The following is a 19031-nucleotide window of genomic DNA, read 5'->3' on the forward strand; positions in this document are numbered from 1 at the left end:
GTGTTTATGTTTGTATGTGTATGTGAGAGTGAAAGGGAGAGAGAAAGAGAGAGAGAAAGACAGAGTGTGTGTTTGGATGTGTTTATGTCTGTACTGTCCAGAGACAATCAATGTAAGACAGGGAGAGAGAGCGCACCCAAGGTTGTGTACTTTTTACCACAGACAGGCACAACCAATGACAGCGGTGTAACATATCTCCCCCTGAATGCCATGTTATCCCTCCACACGGTGACCAAAAAGGTCCTCGAGCTCGCAGGGCGACAGCAGTTGTTTGTGTGCAGTGTTGTCACGGTTACTGTGTTCTTTTAGGAGAAGGACACCGGCCAGTCCCTGAGGAGGACACTCCGAGCCCCTGATGCCGTGTTGCAGGCGCTTGCTTGGCATCAGTCTTCAGTTTGGATTTTCATTTGGCTATTATTAATAACATAATAATTATTATTTTATGATTATATTATTATTATATTTTTTGTAAATGTTTTTATGATTTCATGCTCAGTTAATTGTACTGTTATTTATTAAAGATTGTTCTGCTCTCCCTTTACACTCTTGTTAGACTCAGTTCTTTCCTGCGTTTTGCAACTGTTTGCAACTGCACTGTATGCTTCTATCCAAACTGAGTCAACGCACAGGGATGGTGTAGTAAATGAAACGGAGCACAGGGATGGTGCAATGATTGTGTTATGTTTCTTTGTTGTTGTGTACAGTGTCACTATTATGTGTTATTGTATTGTTGGTATACAGTCGTATTGTATTGTGTATTGGTGTTATGTGTATGTTGGCGTGTGTATTGCTGTCATGTGTTGTTGATGTGTATTGGATGTAATGTGTGTGTTGGCGTGTGTATTGCTGTCATGTGTGTGTCGTTGGTGTGTATTGGTGTTATGTGTGTTGATGGTGTGTATTGGTGTTATGTGTGTGTTGATGGTGTGTATTGGTGGTATACAGTTGTGGTTATTGTGTATTGGTGTCATGTGTGTGTTGTTGGTGTGTATTGGTGTCATGTGTGTGTTGTTGGTGTGTATTGGTGTCATGTGTGTGTTGGCGTGTGTATTGGTGTCATGTGTGTGTTGTTGGTGTGTATTGGTGTCATGTGTGTGTTGGCGTGTGTGCTCTCTCGCCCTCTGAGACTTTAGTGCCCTGTGGTAGCAGAGGAGCGTCAGGAGCCCTCTGGGCTTTCCACTCTCTCAGGCAGGCTCCCTTCCACATGCTCTTTGGTAGGAGACATGGTCCAACTAATGGCAGAGTGGCAGGTTTTTGACACAGTAGGGAGTAGTGAATCATTGGCACCTCTCACCTTGACGCACACACACACAAACACATCCACCAATATCCACATATATCAGATGTACTTCCAGCCTTATACACACACACACACACAGTCACAGAGACACATACTTACACATAGACAGACAAACACACACAAATAAACACAAAAACACGTTTAGTCACACTCACTTAAACCACACAGAGAAATACACACACACACACACGCACGCATGCACGCACGCACGCACGCACGCACGCACGCACGCACGCACGCACGCACGCACACACACACACACACACACACACACAAATACACACCATAAACCCCCTCATCCCCAAATCTTGACAGTTCACACTGCAGTTCCTGCTGCTTCAGTGCGTTTCCCTCAACAGCAGGGTCCCGAGTGAGTACTTTCTGTCTGGAGCTGTGGAGATAAAAACAGCCTCTTTTCACTGCAGAGGACCAAGCACCAGAAGCACATTCTCTCAACTCTGGTGCCCTGTGCGGAGCAGTCTCTACACCCCTCCCTAGATGAACCATCAGTGTGCCTGCAGCTCCATGATAGTCTACAGTACAATTAACACATTCATGTTGTGAGTGGTTTGCCTTCACACATTTTTAGTAGTCATTAAGTCAGAAAAGATAGTATTCAAAGAAGGGATTCAAAACTGAACGGTAAAGCAAAGAAAGCAGGTATATTTATTTTTGGTCAAGTAAAAGCCATGCATCTAAAAAAAACACATTCAGGAATGAAAGCTGCCAGTACATCAGGCAAGTATCAGAGATTCCATTACATTTGTATTTCCTTTTCAAATCACAAGTTATTCTCACTCGTGGAAATACATTGAATTAAACAGAGAATTATTGTTCATTAAGGGTCATTAGGAGGACCAGCACAACCAAGTCGCATCAGGTAATTAATAAACTCTTCCAGTTCCCTCTGACAACTGTAGTTGCTGTGTATTGACCCTAGATGCTGTGTCTACGAATAGGGCAGGCAGACACAGTCTTTCACATTTGCACTACATAATCAGAATACCTGCTTAGTTTTTTTAAACAAAAATTGGTACATTTATTTTAATAATAGAACCTAAATGTCTCATTCACATAGATACAGTATTTCTAAAATTTCATTCCTTACAGTACATAACACTGACACAGAGGATTTTTATTTCTTGAAACAGACTATCTTACATATGCAGTTAACTATCTTATCAAGTTGTTACCATGAAGATATCATGACCAATATCGACCTGGTTATTCAATCAGGTTAAGGCACTTTTCAGCTTTTAATGTGTGGGTATTTTTTTTGGAACTTTTTAGAGCAAGCTGTAGGGTTTTTGTGCTCTTTGACAATCCAAGGATGGTGGTTCTCCTCTAGTTTAACTCAACTCACACAAACGCCTGTGATTTCATTTGGATTATATATAAAGAGGAATTCTGGCATTCACATTGTATGAACAATAGATTTTCTCTTCTCGTTATGAAATAAAGATGTCTTTTTCACAGAGTCAGGGTTTTTACTAAAGCCACTTTACAGAATCTCATCATAAACAGTATAAATTGCAATTCCTAATGCACACCACTCCATTCACAATGTCTCACATATATTCACTGCATTGACAGCCTCAATATGAAACAGCAGAAACTACAAAAATAGTACAAGTACATTTGTCAGGAATGCACACGTCTTTGCCATTATACCGGTACAAACTCAATAAAGCTTTACTCTCTGTGATGAGAAGACATCCACCAGTACACAGCCTGACACACTTTCTGCATGCTGCGACAGTATTGCTGTGACATTGTCATACAGGTTCTTTCAAAGCAATCATCAACACATGAAATAACAAGAACCTTAACCTAAACTATAACCTAGACCTAACCCTTTAAAAAGGAACGGTAAGAATACCAACTAAACTTGGAATGAAGAAAAGGAGACACAGAGACTGCTGATGATTTCAATGCCCGTAACTCATTGTTACTTGTTGGTCGTCAGTATTACCACTACGCCATGAATCATTAAAGAGTGCCATTGAAAAAAAAAACAAAGTGAGAAATAATAGAAAAATCAAAGTTCACTTTAGAAAAAAATACCCTAAGTTAGCTCTTTTAAACCTTCATGCACCTCCGGCTTTTCCAAGATGGGCATTCACTTTGCGGCTGCTTCTTCCTGTTCGCTGAGGGCCTCATCTTCCTCAGGGAAGGGCATCTCGGACTGCGTCTGTGTCTTCAGCTGCTTCACTCCTGAAAGTGCCACACAGGAGGACATCATAAGAGAAAGAGAGAGAGAGAATTGGCAGAGTACCTCTCCACCATCAGAGATACAAAGCAGAGACAGATCCTTACCAAGTACAGACCAAGTACAAGTGACCACAGCCTTGCCATAGAGAAAGGCCGGTACAAAAAAGCATGGCTTCCCAAAGAGCAGCGGCTCTGTGGTCACTGGTGAGGTTGAAACAGAGATGCACTTTCTCCTATACTGTCCAAAGTTTGAACAGATTAGAAAAGGATATTTTTTACAATTCTCAAATAAAATCCCAAATTTTAGCTCCCTGAAAGACTGTGATAAATTGGCCCACCTGCTAGGAGAAGGACTGACTGCTCCGCTGGCTGCAAAATACGTTACAGCTTGCCATGACATGAGGGACAGTGAGTCGGACACTTTGCCACAATGCCCGACCTAATGTCTGTACTTAATCCAATGTATTATAATGTGTTTGCTGCCCGTGTGTGTGTGTGTGTGTGTGTGTGTGTGTGTGTGTGTTTGTGTGTGTGTGGAAAAAGAGAGAAAGTGAGGGTATACACGCAATTTTTCATGCAACATGTTACTGTTTCCCTTAATGCTGTCAATGTTCTAATTGTTATGCTGTTTTAATTGTGCTTTGGCAACACTGTACTTACTTATAGTCATGCTAATAAAGCAACCTTGAATTGAATTGAATTGAATTGAATTGAATTAAATTGAGAGAGAGGGAGGGAGAGAATGACGAGAATGACAGCTAAAGTAGGACACAGGGTCAGCACAGGACGAACAAGACAGAGAGAATGAGAGTACAGTAGGACATGACAGCACACCATAAATGATACAGATGGACAGTAGAGGTGGAAGAAGACAACAGGACCCTGTAACTGTGGAATCCTCTGATAAGTACAAGAGTAAAGCATCCCACCATATCCACCCTCCTCAGCCTGGTCCTTTACTGCGTGCAGCTCGATGGTGTTTTATGCCCCCAACGTCGTCTTCCAGGCAACGCTGCCACTGTCGACTTAAAGGCACCTTATCCTAACCCTAACCCAAACCCAAACCTTAACCCATGCCTAACCATTGCGCCTTCCAGGCAGCGCTGCCTTGAAGACAACGTTGGGGGCATAAAACACCAAGAAACCTGCATGCAACACTGAGAGCTAGCATGGTTAGACATAAAAGATCCAATCTGAAACAAAAAAATGGCTGAAGATAAAACACATTTACTGGTAAGTCAGTCAATACTTCAGCTGGACTGAATCTCGGGTTAATAACAGTTAAAAGGGCTTATTGCCTGGGGACTGCGTCTGTGTCTCTTCACTGTGATCAGAACTTCCATGCAATGGCAACATAAGGAGGTGTTTGCGACGCATGATGCTTATGATGTATATGGAGGGTGTGAACAAATGTGCTGAGGGAGAGGGAGAGGGAGAGCACAGTGTGTCACTGAGGGGAGTCTTTTGGGATCACATGTGCGCTTTCACAGGAACAGACCATCTGGTGTGTAGACACACTGGCAGTCCACCATGTTGTTTATCTCCCTTTTTTGCTCTTGGTTACAGTAAAAGGAGGGAGCAATTTGAAAACTAAGTCAACCAATTCACTCTATTGAGCCTGGTTTTGATCAATTCTAAACTAAAAGACTATCTGATTTACTGAGATCTCCTTATAACCAGTTGTCATCCCCAGGGATGTAGTGGTAAAATAAGAGGTGGGTAAACTATGAATTCTGTGATCTCGGTGAGGTGGACTGCACCATGCGGTATCGGATTTTTAAAAAAAACATCCCTGGTCATCCCCACAGAACATCCATCATAAGCATAAATGATACATAATAACACATTTACATTGTGTCAAATATCAGATACATTTGAGTCTTAGAAACCCAGTTTGATTTGATACAATTCAGATACATTTGAGTCTTAGAAACCCAGCCTGATCCTCTGACTGATCACATAGTATCACACACATAGTATAGCCTGGACTCTGGCCAAAGCTAGCTGCTTCCGTGCAACACCAGCACCTCCAGGATTCAACAGATGCGTGGATGTGGCTGTCAGAACAAAATGTGCTGAAGACTAGCTTGGAGAACCCAAGATTGATTGACTGGGCAAGTACATTTACTAAGGTGCAGTTGAGCAGGTAAGCATGTTGCCAAGATACCCAAAATGGACAGGTAAGTATGTTGGCAAGAGACAACATTTGAGCAGGTTACCAAGATTGGGCAGGTGAGCATGTTACTCAGGTATATTAGCTGTGCAGGTGAGTGTGTTACCCATATTAACTGGGCAGGTGAGTTACCCATATTAACTGGGCATGTGAGTTACCCATATTAACTGGGCATGTGAGTTACCCATATTAACTGGGCAGGTGAGACTGTTACCCATATTAACTGGGCAGGTGAGTGTGTTACCCAGATATATTAGTCTGTAGGTGAGTGTGATACATAAGGGATAATGTATAGAACGCCAGTCATTATCGGAAAATAAGTCCCGACAGGGCGTACCGTTTCATTGTGGTTTTTGCTGAGAAACAAATAGTTTGCAACACACTCCTGAACTTGGATCAAACATTCTTTAGAACACAGCTGATCAACGGTCTGTTTTCACTTTTGAATGAAATTCCATTGCAAGAAGTGACCGAACTACTTGCGGAGTGATATGAAAGATGTAAAGAAGAAGCACAAAACCCATTTTCCTTGACAGCAGTCTGTTATACTTAGCGACGGTCTGTTATCGAGAAATATCAGACCATTCTCCATTCATCAAGTGAATGGAGCATTCTGCAGCATTATGAAGAGCCGTGTAATAAGCAGATATATTAGCTGGCCAGGTGGGCATCTTACCTGGGGTGAAGGGGGGCTGGTGCTGGTAGGGTGTGTCTTTACGGCGCGGTGGACCTCCCACCGCTGACAGCTCCTCGGACTCGGACAGCGGGTCGAGGTGAGACAGGCCCTGACGGGATAGCGAGGCTGGGATTGGGTGGGGGTGCGCGGTGTCCCTGTCCTCCACTGCACGGGCTCCATGGCTGTCGCTCTGATGCTCTCTCCCTGTAGAGAGACAGGACACACACACACACACTATGAATTCAAGCCGAGGGATCTGGCCACCAGGGTCACCTTTGTTGACCTCTCTCACCTTTCACAGTGAGGCGGCTCATTTTCTGCCAAAGGACACAGGTCACCACACTCATGATGGTCGCATTTGCAGAGCATTGACATGGCATTAATGTTACATGAATGAGAACAACACCGTGCTAGCTCAGCTAACAGACTACTTTAACTTTACTAATATTGAGATTATTCTGTTTTTTTCTTTTTTTCTGTTATTCTGATTCTGTCTTAACACACAGACAGAATCAGCATGTCAAAGCCACACGACCATCTCTTTCCCCACAAACAATCTTCATAATCACAACTACACAATCTATTTGTATTTAATACAGTGTAAGTACTTGCCTACTACATGTACTGCATAATCTTACTCTTGATAAATATATTTATTTACATAATTGAATATGTTATAAACAACAAAGGAAAATCAGAAAACAAATGCAAATCTTGGTATAAAAAAACATAATAGACAGATACCCAGCAGTTAATAGATTCAAGCCATTAAAATAGTTATCTCTTTATTTCTTTTCCAATATTTTCAAGAGAGTCTGCAATCAATCATTCCATAACTGAATGCTAAACAAAAATACACAACAAAGAAATGCGTGATACGGCATGTTGCAGAAAATATGCTGCACATATTTTTGGCCTGACAGAGAGAGTATGCAGAGTTAAAAGTGCCTGATGAACACCTCTAACAGACAGCTATAAATAAATGAAAACTCATTTTGGTGTCTAATTTAAGCAGTAGAAAATATTCAACAAGCTAATAGAGGTTGAATGTACAGCCAGAGAATTGTTGGATGGAGGATTATGGATTGCACACTCTATGGAGTCTACGGAGATTACAATGTATTGTGATTATTGTGTGTGTGCTATAAGTTACTGTAGGAGGGAATCAGTCAAATGCTTCGGTCAGAGTGAGGAAAGTAAAAGTCCAGATACAGAGTGAAGATGCTAGTGGGAGGTTATCGAGAAATTGTTGAGGGGCTTGACAAGTTTTTCTGCTGACACTCTGAAGCCTCTGGTGACTCTCCTGCATGGAAATATACGTAAAAGGAAAAATAAAATGATAATAACAATAACGACAAACACAAACAATAACCACAACAACAACAACGACAAAGAGAGAGACAACAAACAAGGTGATTAGCCAAGTCCAGTCACAACACACCGTGAGTGTTCAATATACAACCCAGAGAACAGCTGAGTCTGGTATGGACCCAGACTCAGATCCGGCCCACGTGTGGCCCAGTTCTGGCACTGATCCGCCTCAGGCTCAGCCACTCTCTGTGGACTCATGTTGTTGTATACAGTGACAGCGGAGGACAGTGACTCTACATGCATTCAGTTGTCTTGTGTGTCCTTTTGCTCTTAAACTCGGAGAGGGGGACATCCACATCAACTGAAGGCTAAACTCTGTAGCACACTCCGCTCAGCTATTCTGCTGCCCTCTAAGAGCCAGCGTGGAGCGCGGAGCATGGAAAACGAATCTACATTTAGCAGAGGGGAAAAGTCCACCGTCAGGAAGTGGCCATTCATCCTGGTATGCTGTGTGTTTAGCGTCTGGACAATTTACAGCAGAGTTCCTCGACCAGGAGGTTGTCCCGGAAAAGGAAGTCTGCAGAGTCAGCCTCAGGGCCCTAGATGGAGCAAACACTCTGTGGTACGTTTTCGCTCTCAACCTGAACTTTCCCACTTTCTAACATGCATAGGAGAGGGAGTTCTTTGGACAATGTACAACTAGGGGATGAACAATGTAAAGATGAGAGGAAAGTTGCTGTGTCCACTAGTACTGCCAGTATAGAACATACCGTCTTCAACTGCATGTTCAACAATGCAATTTTCAATAGACAAACACAGCATGTTCTATTCAAGAACATTTTTCTCTTATGACTCATATGGGCATAGCTACATGTCACAGACGAGCTGGACAGATAGTTTTCCTCAGTCATGCAGGTGAGAGTGATGGAGGTCCTTTGGGGTGAGCAGGGGGCCGGGACTGGACTTACCCCCAGCAGCAGGGCTATCGCCCGGGTCGCCCTGTGTGCCGAGGGGCTGGCTGACCCGCGTGTCATTGCCATTGGGCTCGGGGCAGTTGTGGTTGGCCCACGGTGGGGCGGCGGCGCTGTTGCCGTAGCGCTGTGCTGTGATTGGGCTGGGCGTTTCAGGGCTGTCGGCGAGTCCCGCCTCCTGCCGCTGCTCCTGCCTCTGAAAATGCTGTTCCACCACCAACTGCAGCTCTGCGCTCCAGTGAGCAGAGGGGGAGAGACGGCACAGGTACACACACACACACACAAACAAACATACACACACACACACGAACATACACACACACACACACACACAAACATACACACACATACACAAACACACACACGAACATACACACATACACACACACACACACACACACACACACACACACACAGACAGACACACAGACATACACACACACACACACACACACACACACACACACACACACACACACACACACACACGCACACACACACGCACACACACACACAGGGGCTGTCAGCCCACATCTAAACAGTGCACCCCATCCCAGCACCCCCGCCATTCCACCCCCGCTCTACCCCCCCCCCCCCCCCATACACTCTTTTTTTTTACACACTCTGCTGTTTCTAAGCAGAGCTCTCCAGCAGTAGTCTCCAGTGGACATATTTCCAGCTGATGTGCTGTTGAGGGTCCAAGTGGTACTGCATGCCTCAGAGGCAGGAATATTTCTAATTACCAATAATTCAAAACAGTCCACTATGGTTACACTATGCAAGTTTCCATCTGTGGCATAAATTGCTGCATGTAACTGATTTAGCCACAGCTTCTTCCTATGGGCATTCATACCCTCATTTGCTACAAGAAGGGTATCAGAACGCGGACAGAGTATACTGCTGAGATACACACAAAACACTAACAGTGTGGCAAGGTTACTGCTTATGAAAGTCACGGTCCACAGAATGCTGGAATCTTCTAAAAACAATTGCATAATGCTGATGAAGCTGAATTCATTGGGTATCAGATGAAGCGATAAGAGGTCAGGATTACATATGAGCCCTCGTGGGAGACAAATGTCAGCTGTGTGATGCATAGAATGGGAAAAAGATATGTAAAAAAGGCCCTCGCAAAGGAAGCAACACAATTTAAGAAAAACAAAAGCACGATACACACGGAAAGCGCACATCCATATTGTAACCTAAAAACACCCAACACGAAACCACACTCATACACTCGCACAGTCTGTGGTGGCACATCTGTTAATCATAACACGCTTGTAAATAAACTAACAATGGTGACCTTTTACAACTTCCCACACACACTGGCAACCCACACACTAATACACACACACAGATACATACAGATACACACAGACACACACCAACCACGTCACTGCCAACTACGTCACTGCCTGGAGTGGTTTCGCCCATCATGGTCTATGACCATGCCTTACAAGGACGATACATGTTAAATACTATTAAATGTCAACGCATGACACAGGGGGTCTGAGTCAAGCATGTGAACAGTCATGCCCCATTTTATTCAGAGTATATTCACATTCGCTGACAAATAATTGTAATTTATCTAAAGTGATACAACAAGCATGGATGATAATATCATTCACAGTACGGAACACTCAAATCCATGACCTTAGGGCTGATTTAAAGCAGAATATTTATCCAGCTGAACCACGGAAAAGGAGCTTGATCACCCTGAAGGAAAAGGATGTGATCAGCGTGTTCTCACTGAGGGCCAACTCCAGTGTTTGAATAAGTCATGGACTAGACTTCTCAGAGAAAGCACACAGTATACTACCACTGCACAGTAAACCTCTACTCTGAATTGCTGTGGATTTGTGTTTTTTTTTTTTGTAAGAGAGAGGGATTAAATTCCTTGTACTATATAGGTAGGTGATTTCTCACAGTGGCCAATCAACAACGAAGCCACAAAGTCTGTATAACATCAGAAAAAAATCATCAACAAAATAACCCTTGTGGGCAAAAAACATCACCAACAGAGCAGCCTTTGTGATCTTTTCAGCAGGGTTATCAAGAAGGCATCTTCCTTCATCTGTGTTTTGTTGAATTTTGTGTGTGTATGTGTGTGTGTGTGTGTGTGTGTGTGTGTGTGTGACAGTAAGTAAAAATGAATGTAAATATTGTAGGATATGCTTGAATGGACTAGGAAACTGTGAATATGCAACTTGTTTTCTTCTGTAAATAACTGAGATCAGTCATTCCAAGGGGATTGTCTTAGCCTCAGTAAACTCTCCTGGCTGACCTGTGAGTCCTGCACTTCTGTAAGGTGAGCAGTGTAAAGTCAACAGCAGGCAGCAGAGCAGATAGACATCCACAAGCCCAACCCCACCACCACCACCGCCCTTGGTGGGATGGGATGAGTGCCGATGTACTTAATGAGATTTGAAAGGATGCTGAGTGGTCACTCATTACAGAGAGCACTGCTCCGACGGCTGCCTGTCCATTTGAAAGCTGGGGCCGCACTGGAAGGATCCTAGATCAATAGCAGAAGCTAATGTGTATTTAGCACGTCCATTACAGGAAATGCCTTGGCCATGAGTCAGCGAATCGGCCATTTTGTGCTGTTTCATATCGTCTTAAAATTCTGACAGCTGGCACTGGTACCAGCGCTGCGAGCCAAGACCCCTCGAGTGAGAGTGTTCTGCCCTTTTTCCTTGCACAACCAACCACATCAACAGACCACTAATAGAAAATTTGTTTTCTACATTCATTAACTTGAGATCCCATGATGCAATAGGCATGATGCATTTATAATGGTGAGGCAGATTTGAGAACATGTGCCATTTGTGCGGGCTAGATTTCGCTTCATTTTCCAACGACGTCCATTGACCTCTGCGCTCATCTCTGTGATTTCCAAGATGTGCCGTGCAGTCTGACAGTCCAGCCTCAGTGGTGCCATTAAAAACATGGTCCATTCTAATTCCAGGAGAATTAGAGAGATAAATCTTTGAGTCTATAATATTTGACATCTGTATTTCTTCGGTAAACAACTGTGTCCTATCAGTGTTGATTCCTTATTTGGAATGCTAACATACTAAGACGTCTTCTGCTTCCCCTTTGGTAAGAAGCATGCCCCAAACACTTTCCTGCAAACTACTCATTAAGAGTGGAGTCTTAGAAAGTAAAACTTCAGCATAATAAAAAAATGAGGCCAAACAAAATGTTAAGAGATGCGGGAGATGCTGGAACAGAAATAGACAAACTCAAGGGGCAAATGAGGCTGATCAAATGTAGGATGCCAGCAGCCAACCAAATGTTTTTAAAAGTTAGCACAGAGATAGGCTCGACATAAATTACCTGAGTGTGTATGAGGCAGCTTAGCAAAGATGTTGCATTGTACTATGTGTCTGTGTGTATGTGTGTGTGCGTGTGTGTGTGTGTGTGTTTGTATGTATGCATGCGCATAATCATACATAATCCTGACAGCATGTACTGTTGGTTTGGGTCTGTGTGAATATTTATGTATGTGTGGATAATTGGTGCATGTAAATCTATTTGTTTACATGTATAGGGGTGGGTGTATAGCTTACATATGCATGTGTGCATGTAGGTGTGAGCGTGGATGTATGCACTGACACAAATATGTGTTTGTAAGAGAGTATTTATTTATGTGCCTGAGTGTCTGTGTTTATGCATGCCAATATGTATACTTGTGTCTGTGTGTGTATGTGTGTGTTTATACATGTCTGCACATGTATACTTGTGTAGGTATGTGCATGCAAGTGTATATGCTTGTATGTATGTATGCATGTATGTATGTATGTCTGTGTGTGTGTGTGTGTGTGTGTGTGTGTGTGTGTGTGTGTGTGTGTGTGTGTGTGTGTGTGTGTGTGTGTGTGTGTGTGAAGAGCACCTCTCATGGTGGGCGGCGTGTAAACACTTTGCTTCCTCTGTGCAGGGGAGAGCTGTGTGCCGGGAGCCTACCGGGTTGGCGGCAGCAGTGAGGAGAGAATGGAAAAGAACAGCATGAGAGCACAGATCTGATTTCACCGACCCCCCCCCCATCCCTATCCCTCATCCCCATCCAACACTATTTCAGGAGCTCTGTCCCTCTCAGATAATCAATGACAACCGCATCAGAGAGAGAGAGAGAGAGAGAGAGAGAGAGAGAGAGAGAGAGAGAGAGAAAGAGAGCATCCTCCATACCACACCACAGACCAGTCTAATGCTCAGGCTATATAACTCGGCCTAGAGCGGCGTTCACATGAACACACTTTTTTACCTTCAAAACGCAAGTATTACAAAGTAGTGAGTGTTGAGATATGCATGAGATAGAATTGTGTACATGTTTTGCATGGCTTTATATACAGGTAGCTAAACTAATAACCCATTGTTGAAAACAAACAAACAAAAAAACTCAAAAGTTATTTTACTTTCACTATTTTTTTACTTTTTTTTACTTTTTACTATTTTTTTGAGTCCTTGCGTTTGTAGGAGCATCACTTTGTTTTCTGCTTACATCACACTCAAATGTCAAGGTGTATTGGTCAGTTGCATTGTTCCAAACGGTAAACAGTTGAATTTGAGTGCCCCGAGGTGAAAAAAAAGGTGTGTCAGTGTGATCGCCCTTTAATGCAACCACACACGTCTGTGGGCCAGTTAGTGAGGCACACGGTGAGGTTCAGTGGGAAAATGTGATACGAGTCCTGTGTCGGCACTCGGGAGAGAGCAGTGAGCACTGCAGTAATGAGGCCGCTCTCTCACATTCAGCTCATGTACACATTTCTGCCTCTGTCTCTGTCTCATTTTCAGGGACTTTGTCTGCCTTTGAACGATACTAAAAAAACGAAGGCAGTTGAAAGGAACATAAAACATGACCTACCATATTTATATATGCTGTATGCAAATAGATTTCAACACATTTAAAATGCTTATTCAAATCTGTATTTTTATAATATTTCATGCAAGTTACAGAAAATGAAATAACATGAAGCACATTGCGTGAGAGATCAACATACCTCTCCCTGGCCACTGGGTGTCTGTTTATCATCTATAGAAACAAACAAACACATGTATGACTCATCCTGGCCATTTCCTGTCTGAGTGTTCACATGGATATATCTAACAAAATCGGCCTGTCCAGTCAGACAACAGGGTCCCGGTTCTGCAGACGCAACATTTCCACCAAGATCATAACCTGCTTAGTCATGCTTGTATAGTGCCCAGGTGAATCATCTGTGACTGTGATCTAAAAACATAGTATCCATTTAACAACAGAGACAGCTAGCATGGTAAAAAAAACAGACTCCCTGAAGCTGTAACTAAACTGAAGACATCATGCCCCTCAAGACATCATGCCCCTCACTTAATGTGTAATTGCAACCTCCTAGTCTGAACCATGATCTTTGACTTTGGGAATGTGAAAAAGAAAGACTTCAGATTTAGGGAGAACTCTGTCAGATAGATAGTCAGACTCATTCTCCAGAGATTTAGACCCAGAACACACTGCATTGATCATTCTCTCAGCCTTAACGCCCTTTAGTGAATTACTGTTGCAGAGATGCATCTGACAAAAAAGACAAGCAATGGTAATTTCCTTTAGTTGAACTTATATTCTTTAAGTCTGCTTTATACTGTAAACACACTTATACTCATTGACTTTATGTTTGCAAGTGCAGAGGTTACACAACTGCAGAGAGCTTGTGGTTACATAACCATGATTTGTTGACACATAGACTACATTATGTGAAACCGTGTGATGTGATTTTCCGGCCAAGACTAAACCATCCCAAAATTATGCCTGTTTTGACTTAATGGAAAACTTTGTCATCACTGATGGAAATAATCATCATTAAATCTCTAAGGGAGGAAAAAGGACACTAGCAAGTTCTTTGGCCACTGGTTAGGCTCCACAACAAAACCCCTTATAAAAGTAGGGGAAACATGGGTAGAAATATGGGTGAAAGTGATCCATCCATGACTAACATGTCAATAAGCAGTAGGAAAAGCGGGAAATGACGACGCTTCCCTTACAAGCAGCTTCCAGTGAAACCAGGAAAGAAACCCTCTGAAGGGTCCCTGGTTTCCTGAACAGCTCCTGCTTCATCTTTTATAGCTACTCCAGTCGCTCAGGGAAGCCTAAGGAACGAGCCTGTTTATGGCCTGATTAAACCGCGAGCGGCGACACGGCTAGCTGAGAAAAAAGAACACAGCAACCTGTTATACACACGACTTTGCCAAAGGGGCCTGTTTTATGACTTTGACTTCATCAGGACACCAATCTGAAGTAGGCCTGCACACATGCGGACGTTATTAACTGAGAAGTGTTGTGAAAGAGCAGCAGCTACCAGCGCCTGTAGGTTTGGAAAGGCTTCAGTGTGTCGTATAGTAATCAGGAGCACCGGGGGTAATGCATCCAAGCTGCTGGGTTTTCAGAGCCCTTCCCTGAGAACTGTAAAGAAATCTCTCAGAGAGTGTGTGTCACGTTACAGAGCAGCCATGTGACACAAACGTTTGTGAATCTACAGAAATGGACCCTTTTTAACGAGACAAACTATTTTTTTTCTCGGGATTGGGTGAGGGAGAAATACCAGCTGGACAAAGGACTGCTTGTTGTTTGAATGCTGCTCTGTACGGTGCTCCCACGCACACCCCCTACTACTCACGTCCAAAAAAAGAGGAAAATAAGCCCCAGTCCACCACTCCAAGCACCCAGCCACACCAGTCCAATGAGCCCCTATGTGTGTGAGAACCTCACCAGCGCACACATACACTATAGCCCAATCAGGACCTGGAGTAGTGGAAAATAAACACATTTCAGGCTGATGCCTCAAATACATCTATCCATGGCGGGTGCACTGCCAGCTAACATACAGCAGGCCGGGCACAGCTCGGAAAACTAAGACCCAAGGAGGGAAAAAGAAATAACGCTTTGGAAACAACCAAGGGTTTGGAGAGCGAACAATTCACAGAGCTCCATTCTGCATTGGAGTGAAATAATCACTGGCTCTGGTGCACTAGAGGTCCCATTGGCAGCAATTACATAAGGATGGGGGTATTATAGCCTAGCGCTTTGGCTCTGGAGGGAGTGTGGTATAAACACAAACGCCTGCAGGGAAAAGGAGTTAGCTGAGGGGAGGAGAACTGGACCAACTTTCCTTACAGACGATAGGCCATAGAGGCCAATGAGAACCATCTCAAAACTGTATTTGCGGGTGGATAATAGGGCTCGCTTCTGTTGGCAATTCTTCAAACACAGACACAGACAACAGGATGACTAGTGGGTAAACACTGCCCCTGCTGATTCACAGCTTAGCTGATACCAATGAGAGAGAGCGGCACTTGTTTGATGGACCTGTTTGATGGGCAGTTCCAACAACAAGCCAGGGAAAGTTACTTCAAAGAATAAACATGATCTAAATCTATCTATGTATTCATTGTCCAACTTTGGCTGTTAGATTACCACGTCTGATTTATACAATGGTTAGGCCTGTCACAACTGTCACGAATGACAGCACACCATTATAAGTGAAGGTAATTAGAGTTGAGATGTTTTGGTTGGAGCCGTTTTTCTGTCCTGTTTAAAATAATCTCACATTGTCACATACCGACTCAAAGTCATCTTGCATGTTAAATGATAGCTGTACAAGGAAATTGTGAGAGGAAAAAAGACAAAAACTGGCCTCAGCATTGTTTAGCACCAGAATATGTACTGAGCTCGCTTGAAAACAAGTAGATTATAGCCAGTGTGTCTTTAGCTCTTTAGTGTGTAACAGATGTTACGTTAAAAGGACCTGATGAGTACTGACAGTTCTGCTACAAAATGGTTGATGATATGGGGTGTAAAGGGCAGAACACTGAGTTGCTCAGTTGTACAGTTTTCCGGGTGTGGATGTGGCGGACTGTGAAAAGGGTGGTGGCGTTTCTGCGGTGGCTGCGTTGTTGGAGTTGCCGCCAACCCACTGACACCATATGATGATGCTGCATGGAGGGATGTTTGTGCTGATACCGGCCGGCAATCCCAACGTCACACTCTCTCTCTCTCTCTCTCTCTCACACACACACACACACACACACACACACACACACACACACACACAAACACACACACACACACACACACACACACACACACGCTACACTGCACTCAAGGTTAGATGACAGAACACTGAATCTCTAGTGAATTCAGCCACCCCCCACCCCGTCCCACCACTCATCCCTCAGGTGGCTCACAGCACGAGACAAAACATTCCCCTGCATCATCACACACACTACTGATTAAACATTAAGGTCATGTTTTGAAATGTCTTTGTCTCAATGCCTGTGAATGTAAAAAAAAAAACAGCCTTGATTGAAGCAGCATATGAGAAGAGTGCGTTAGTCTTAGTTTACCAACATTAGCAGAGCTCATTTGTAGTAATTATGTTGATGGGAAACACATTCATATTCAAGCCCTGCATTCCAATTCTGTCAAACTAATCACGATCTAAATTGCCAATCACAAATTATTTCAAACAGAACTCATAATGTCATGAGTGCAATAAATGAGGCAATATGGTATGAAATGTCTGCCTTAAGTGTCTCTTAACCACTTGTTCTAAATGTCTCTCTGGTGTGAAAATTGAAATTCCACAGATCATTTCTTTCAGCGTTGCCCTTCTAACTTAATGCATGTACAGATTACTAGATCAGTCTCACCAGCTGCATGTGGATCATTGTAGATGACCAGGGTGGCAGGTGTGGGTCTTCTCTTCCGGATCTAGAAGGACAGAGAGATTTTATTTTTCATTATATTTGATAAGCAGTCACTTCCATTCAAGTCACCATGATCCTGTCAAACATCATCCACAACACTAGACAAAGCATGTGTTCACTATTTCAAACCTGATAGCAGAATCAGCCACACTTTATTCGTATAGTCCATCCACAACACAGACCATCTACAACTGCTTAGATAATAAACAAAATATCTGTTGACACTGTGTTAGCTATACAATTTATGGTTAAGGTTAGGGTTATGGTTAGGGGTTGGATTTCTTTAAAGTGATATTCAGAAATTGTTCAAAAACTATTTTTCATACTCAACTTGAATCTTAACAGATGATCAGTTAAGTCTCTATGGGCTGACTATCCAAGTGTAGTGTTACCCCAGAATCTGATAAGCCAGGATATTGCCCAGAAACAGAGCAAACTCCGTTCTCAGAATTTCCACAGGCCTCTGCATGCACATGTGTGTGAAGCTTATGATACACAGACTGAACGTCAATTGAATCAATGACAGAGAAGATAAGTGGGGAAGGGCAGTGAACTACAATGCTGTCCACGACATGTCCAATAAGATATGATCTCATTTTAGAAAGCCCCGATTCATCCTCAACCAAGGACATCACGATCAATGGAAAAGCGCTTGAAGAGCAGCGGGGGAAAAAAAAGGGAAATGAAAAAAAAAGACAAAAAGAAACCTTTCACTTCATTTTCACGCCTGTTCAGTGATATAGTTGATGAGGCACAAAGGAAAAGGCCTGAGAGAGCCTGTTCTAATGGCGCTCTTAGTCAGCAGAGCCAGGCCCCAAGCTGATTGGCCACTGACCCACCATCATCATCATCATTTCCCCCCCCAGCACTTCGTTGTTGTCCCACCGTCAGCAAAAGTTCACCTCAGATAAAAGAGAGCAGCACACCGTGTCTGCCAGAACAGCCGCTTTGCGTGCAGCGTTTCTTATTATGCTGATGACAGTTTCACAATGATGCACAGTGTGTACACTGACAGTATGGGGTTTGTGCTGTTTGAACATTTACTTTTCTAAAATAGCAGAGGATAATCAATGGACATACTCAAGGAGTCTTTTTTCCCCTTCTTATAACACTTGACACACAGAAGAAAGAAACAAACAAACAAACAAAAGAAAGAGAGAGAGAGAGAGAACACCCACAAAAGCAACAATCACCCCACACTGTGCCATAGACTACCATTAGCTCTAATCTCTATAATGTGCTGCAAAACTGCAAAATAGATTTACCAGCAAACTGAACAAAGCAGAGAGCCTTTTGAGTGGGTCTCTAGAGGAGCCCAATCCCTCATCCCCACCACTCACACACACACACACACACACACACACACACACACACACACACACACACACACACACACACTCCATTATCCTGAGAGGAATAGGAGCTTTCCCAATCCCCCTCTCTCTCTCTCTTTCTCACCTTCTCTCTCTCTCTCTCTACTCACATGTTCGGCGGCCTGCGGGTCCAGCTGGCTCTGGAACAGTGGCACAGAGAACTGGATCTTCTTGGGACTGTTGGGCTCCATGTTTTCCACACAAGGCACGCAGAGCGCGACAGAGACCCGAGAGAGGAGGAGGGAGCAAGTGAGGGAGGGAGGGAGTGGGAGAGAGAAAA

The 19031-nt window shown here is 43.5% G+C and overlaps 2 protein-coding genes across 4 annotated transcripts in view; one reads left to right on the plus strand and one right to left on the minus strand.

Annotated features, from left to right (window-relative positions):
* pde1a (phosphodiesterase 1A, calmodulin-dependent) overlaps window positions 1-541 on the plus strand; it is a 51308-nt gene extending 50767 nt beyond the window's left edge. For both annotated transcript variants that reach the window (XM_048239702.1, XM_048239703.1), the window contains one exon: window positions 310-541. In XM_048239702.1, coding sequence (XP_048095659.1) covers window positions 310-356 — 47 coding nt within the window. In that variant the 3' untranslated portion in view covers window positions 357-541. The remainder of the gene's footprint in view (window positions 1-309) is intronic.
* A 1402-nt stretch (window positions 542-1943) lies between these two features.
* On the minus strand, window positions 1944-19031 carry ppp1r1c (protein phosphatase 1, regulatory (inhibitor) subunit 1C). 2 transcript variants are annotated; one of them, XM_048240080.1, is made up of 7 exons: window positions 18862-19031; window positions 17322-17382; window positions 13643-13674; window positions 12538-12604; window positions 8640-8870; window positions 6361-6564; window positions 1944-3514 (listed from the first exon to the last, which is right to left on the minus strand). In XM_048240080.1, the coding sequence occupies exons 1-7, from the start codon at window positions 18940-18942 to the stop codon at window positions 3420-3422; spliced, it is 771 nt and encodes a 256-aa protein (XP_048096037.1). In that variant the 5' UTR covers window positions 18943-19031; the 3' UTR covers window positions 1944-3419. The 2 variants fall into 2 exon arrangements, with proteins under 2 accessions (XP_048096037.1, XP_048096038.1); XM_048240081.1 differs by lacking the exons at window positions 12538-12604; window positions 13643-13674.

The sequence above is a fragment of the Alosa alosa genome, chromosome 3, assembly GCF_017589495.1.
Source record: "Alosa alosa isolate M-15738 ecotype Scorff River chromosome 3, AALO_Geno_1.1, whole genome shotgun sequence".
Taxonomy (NCBI): domain Eukaryota; kingdom Metazoa; phylum Chordata; class Actinopteri; order Clupeiformes; family Clupeidae; genus Alosa; species Alosa alosa.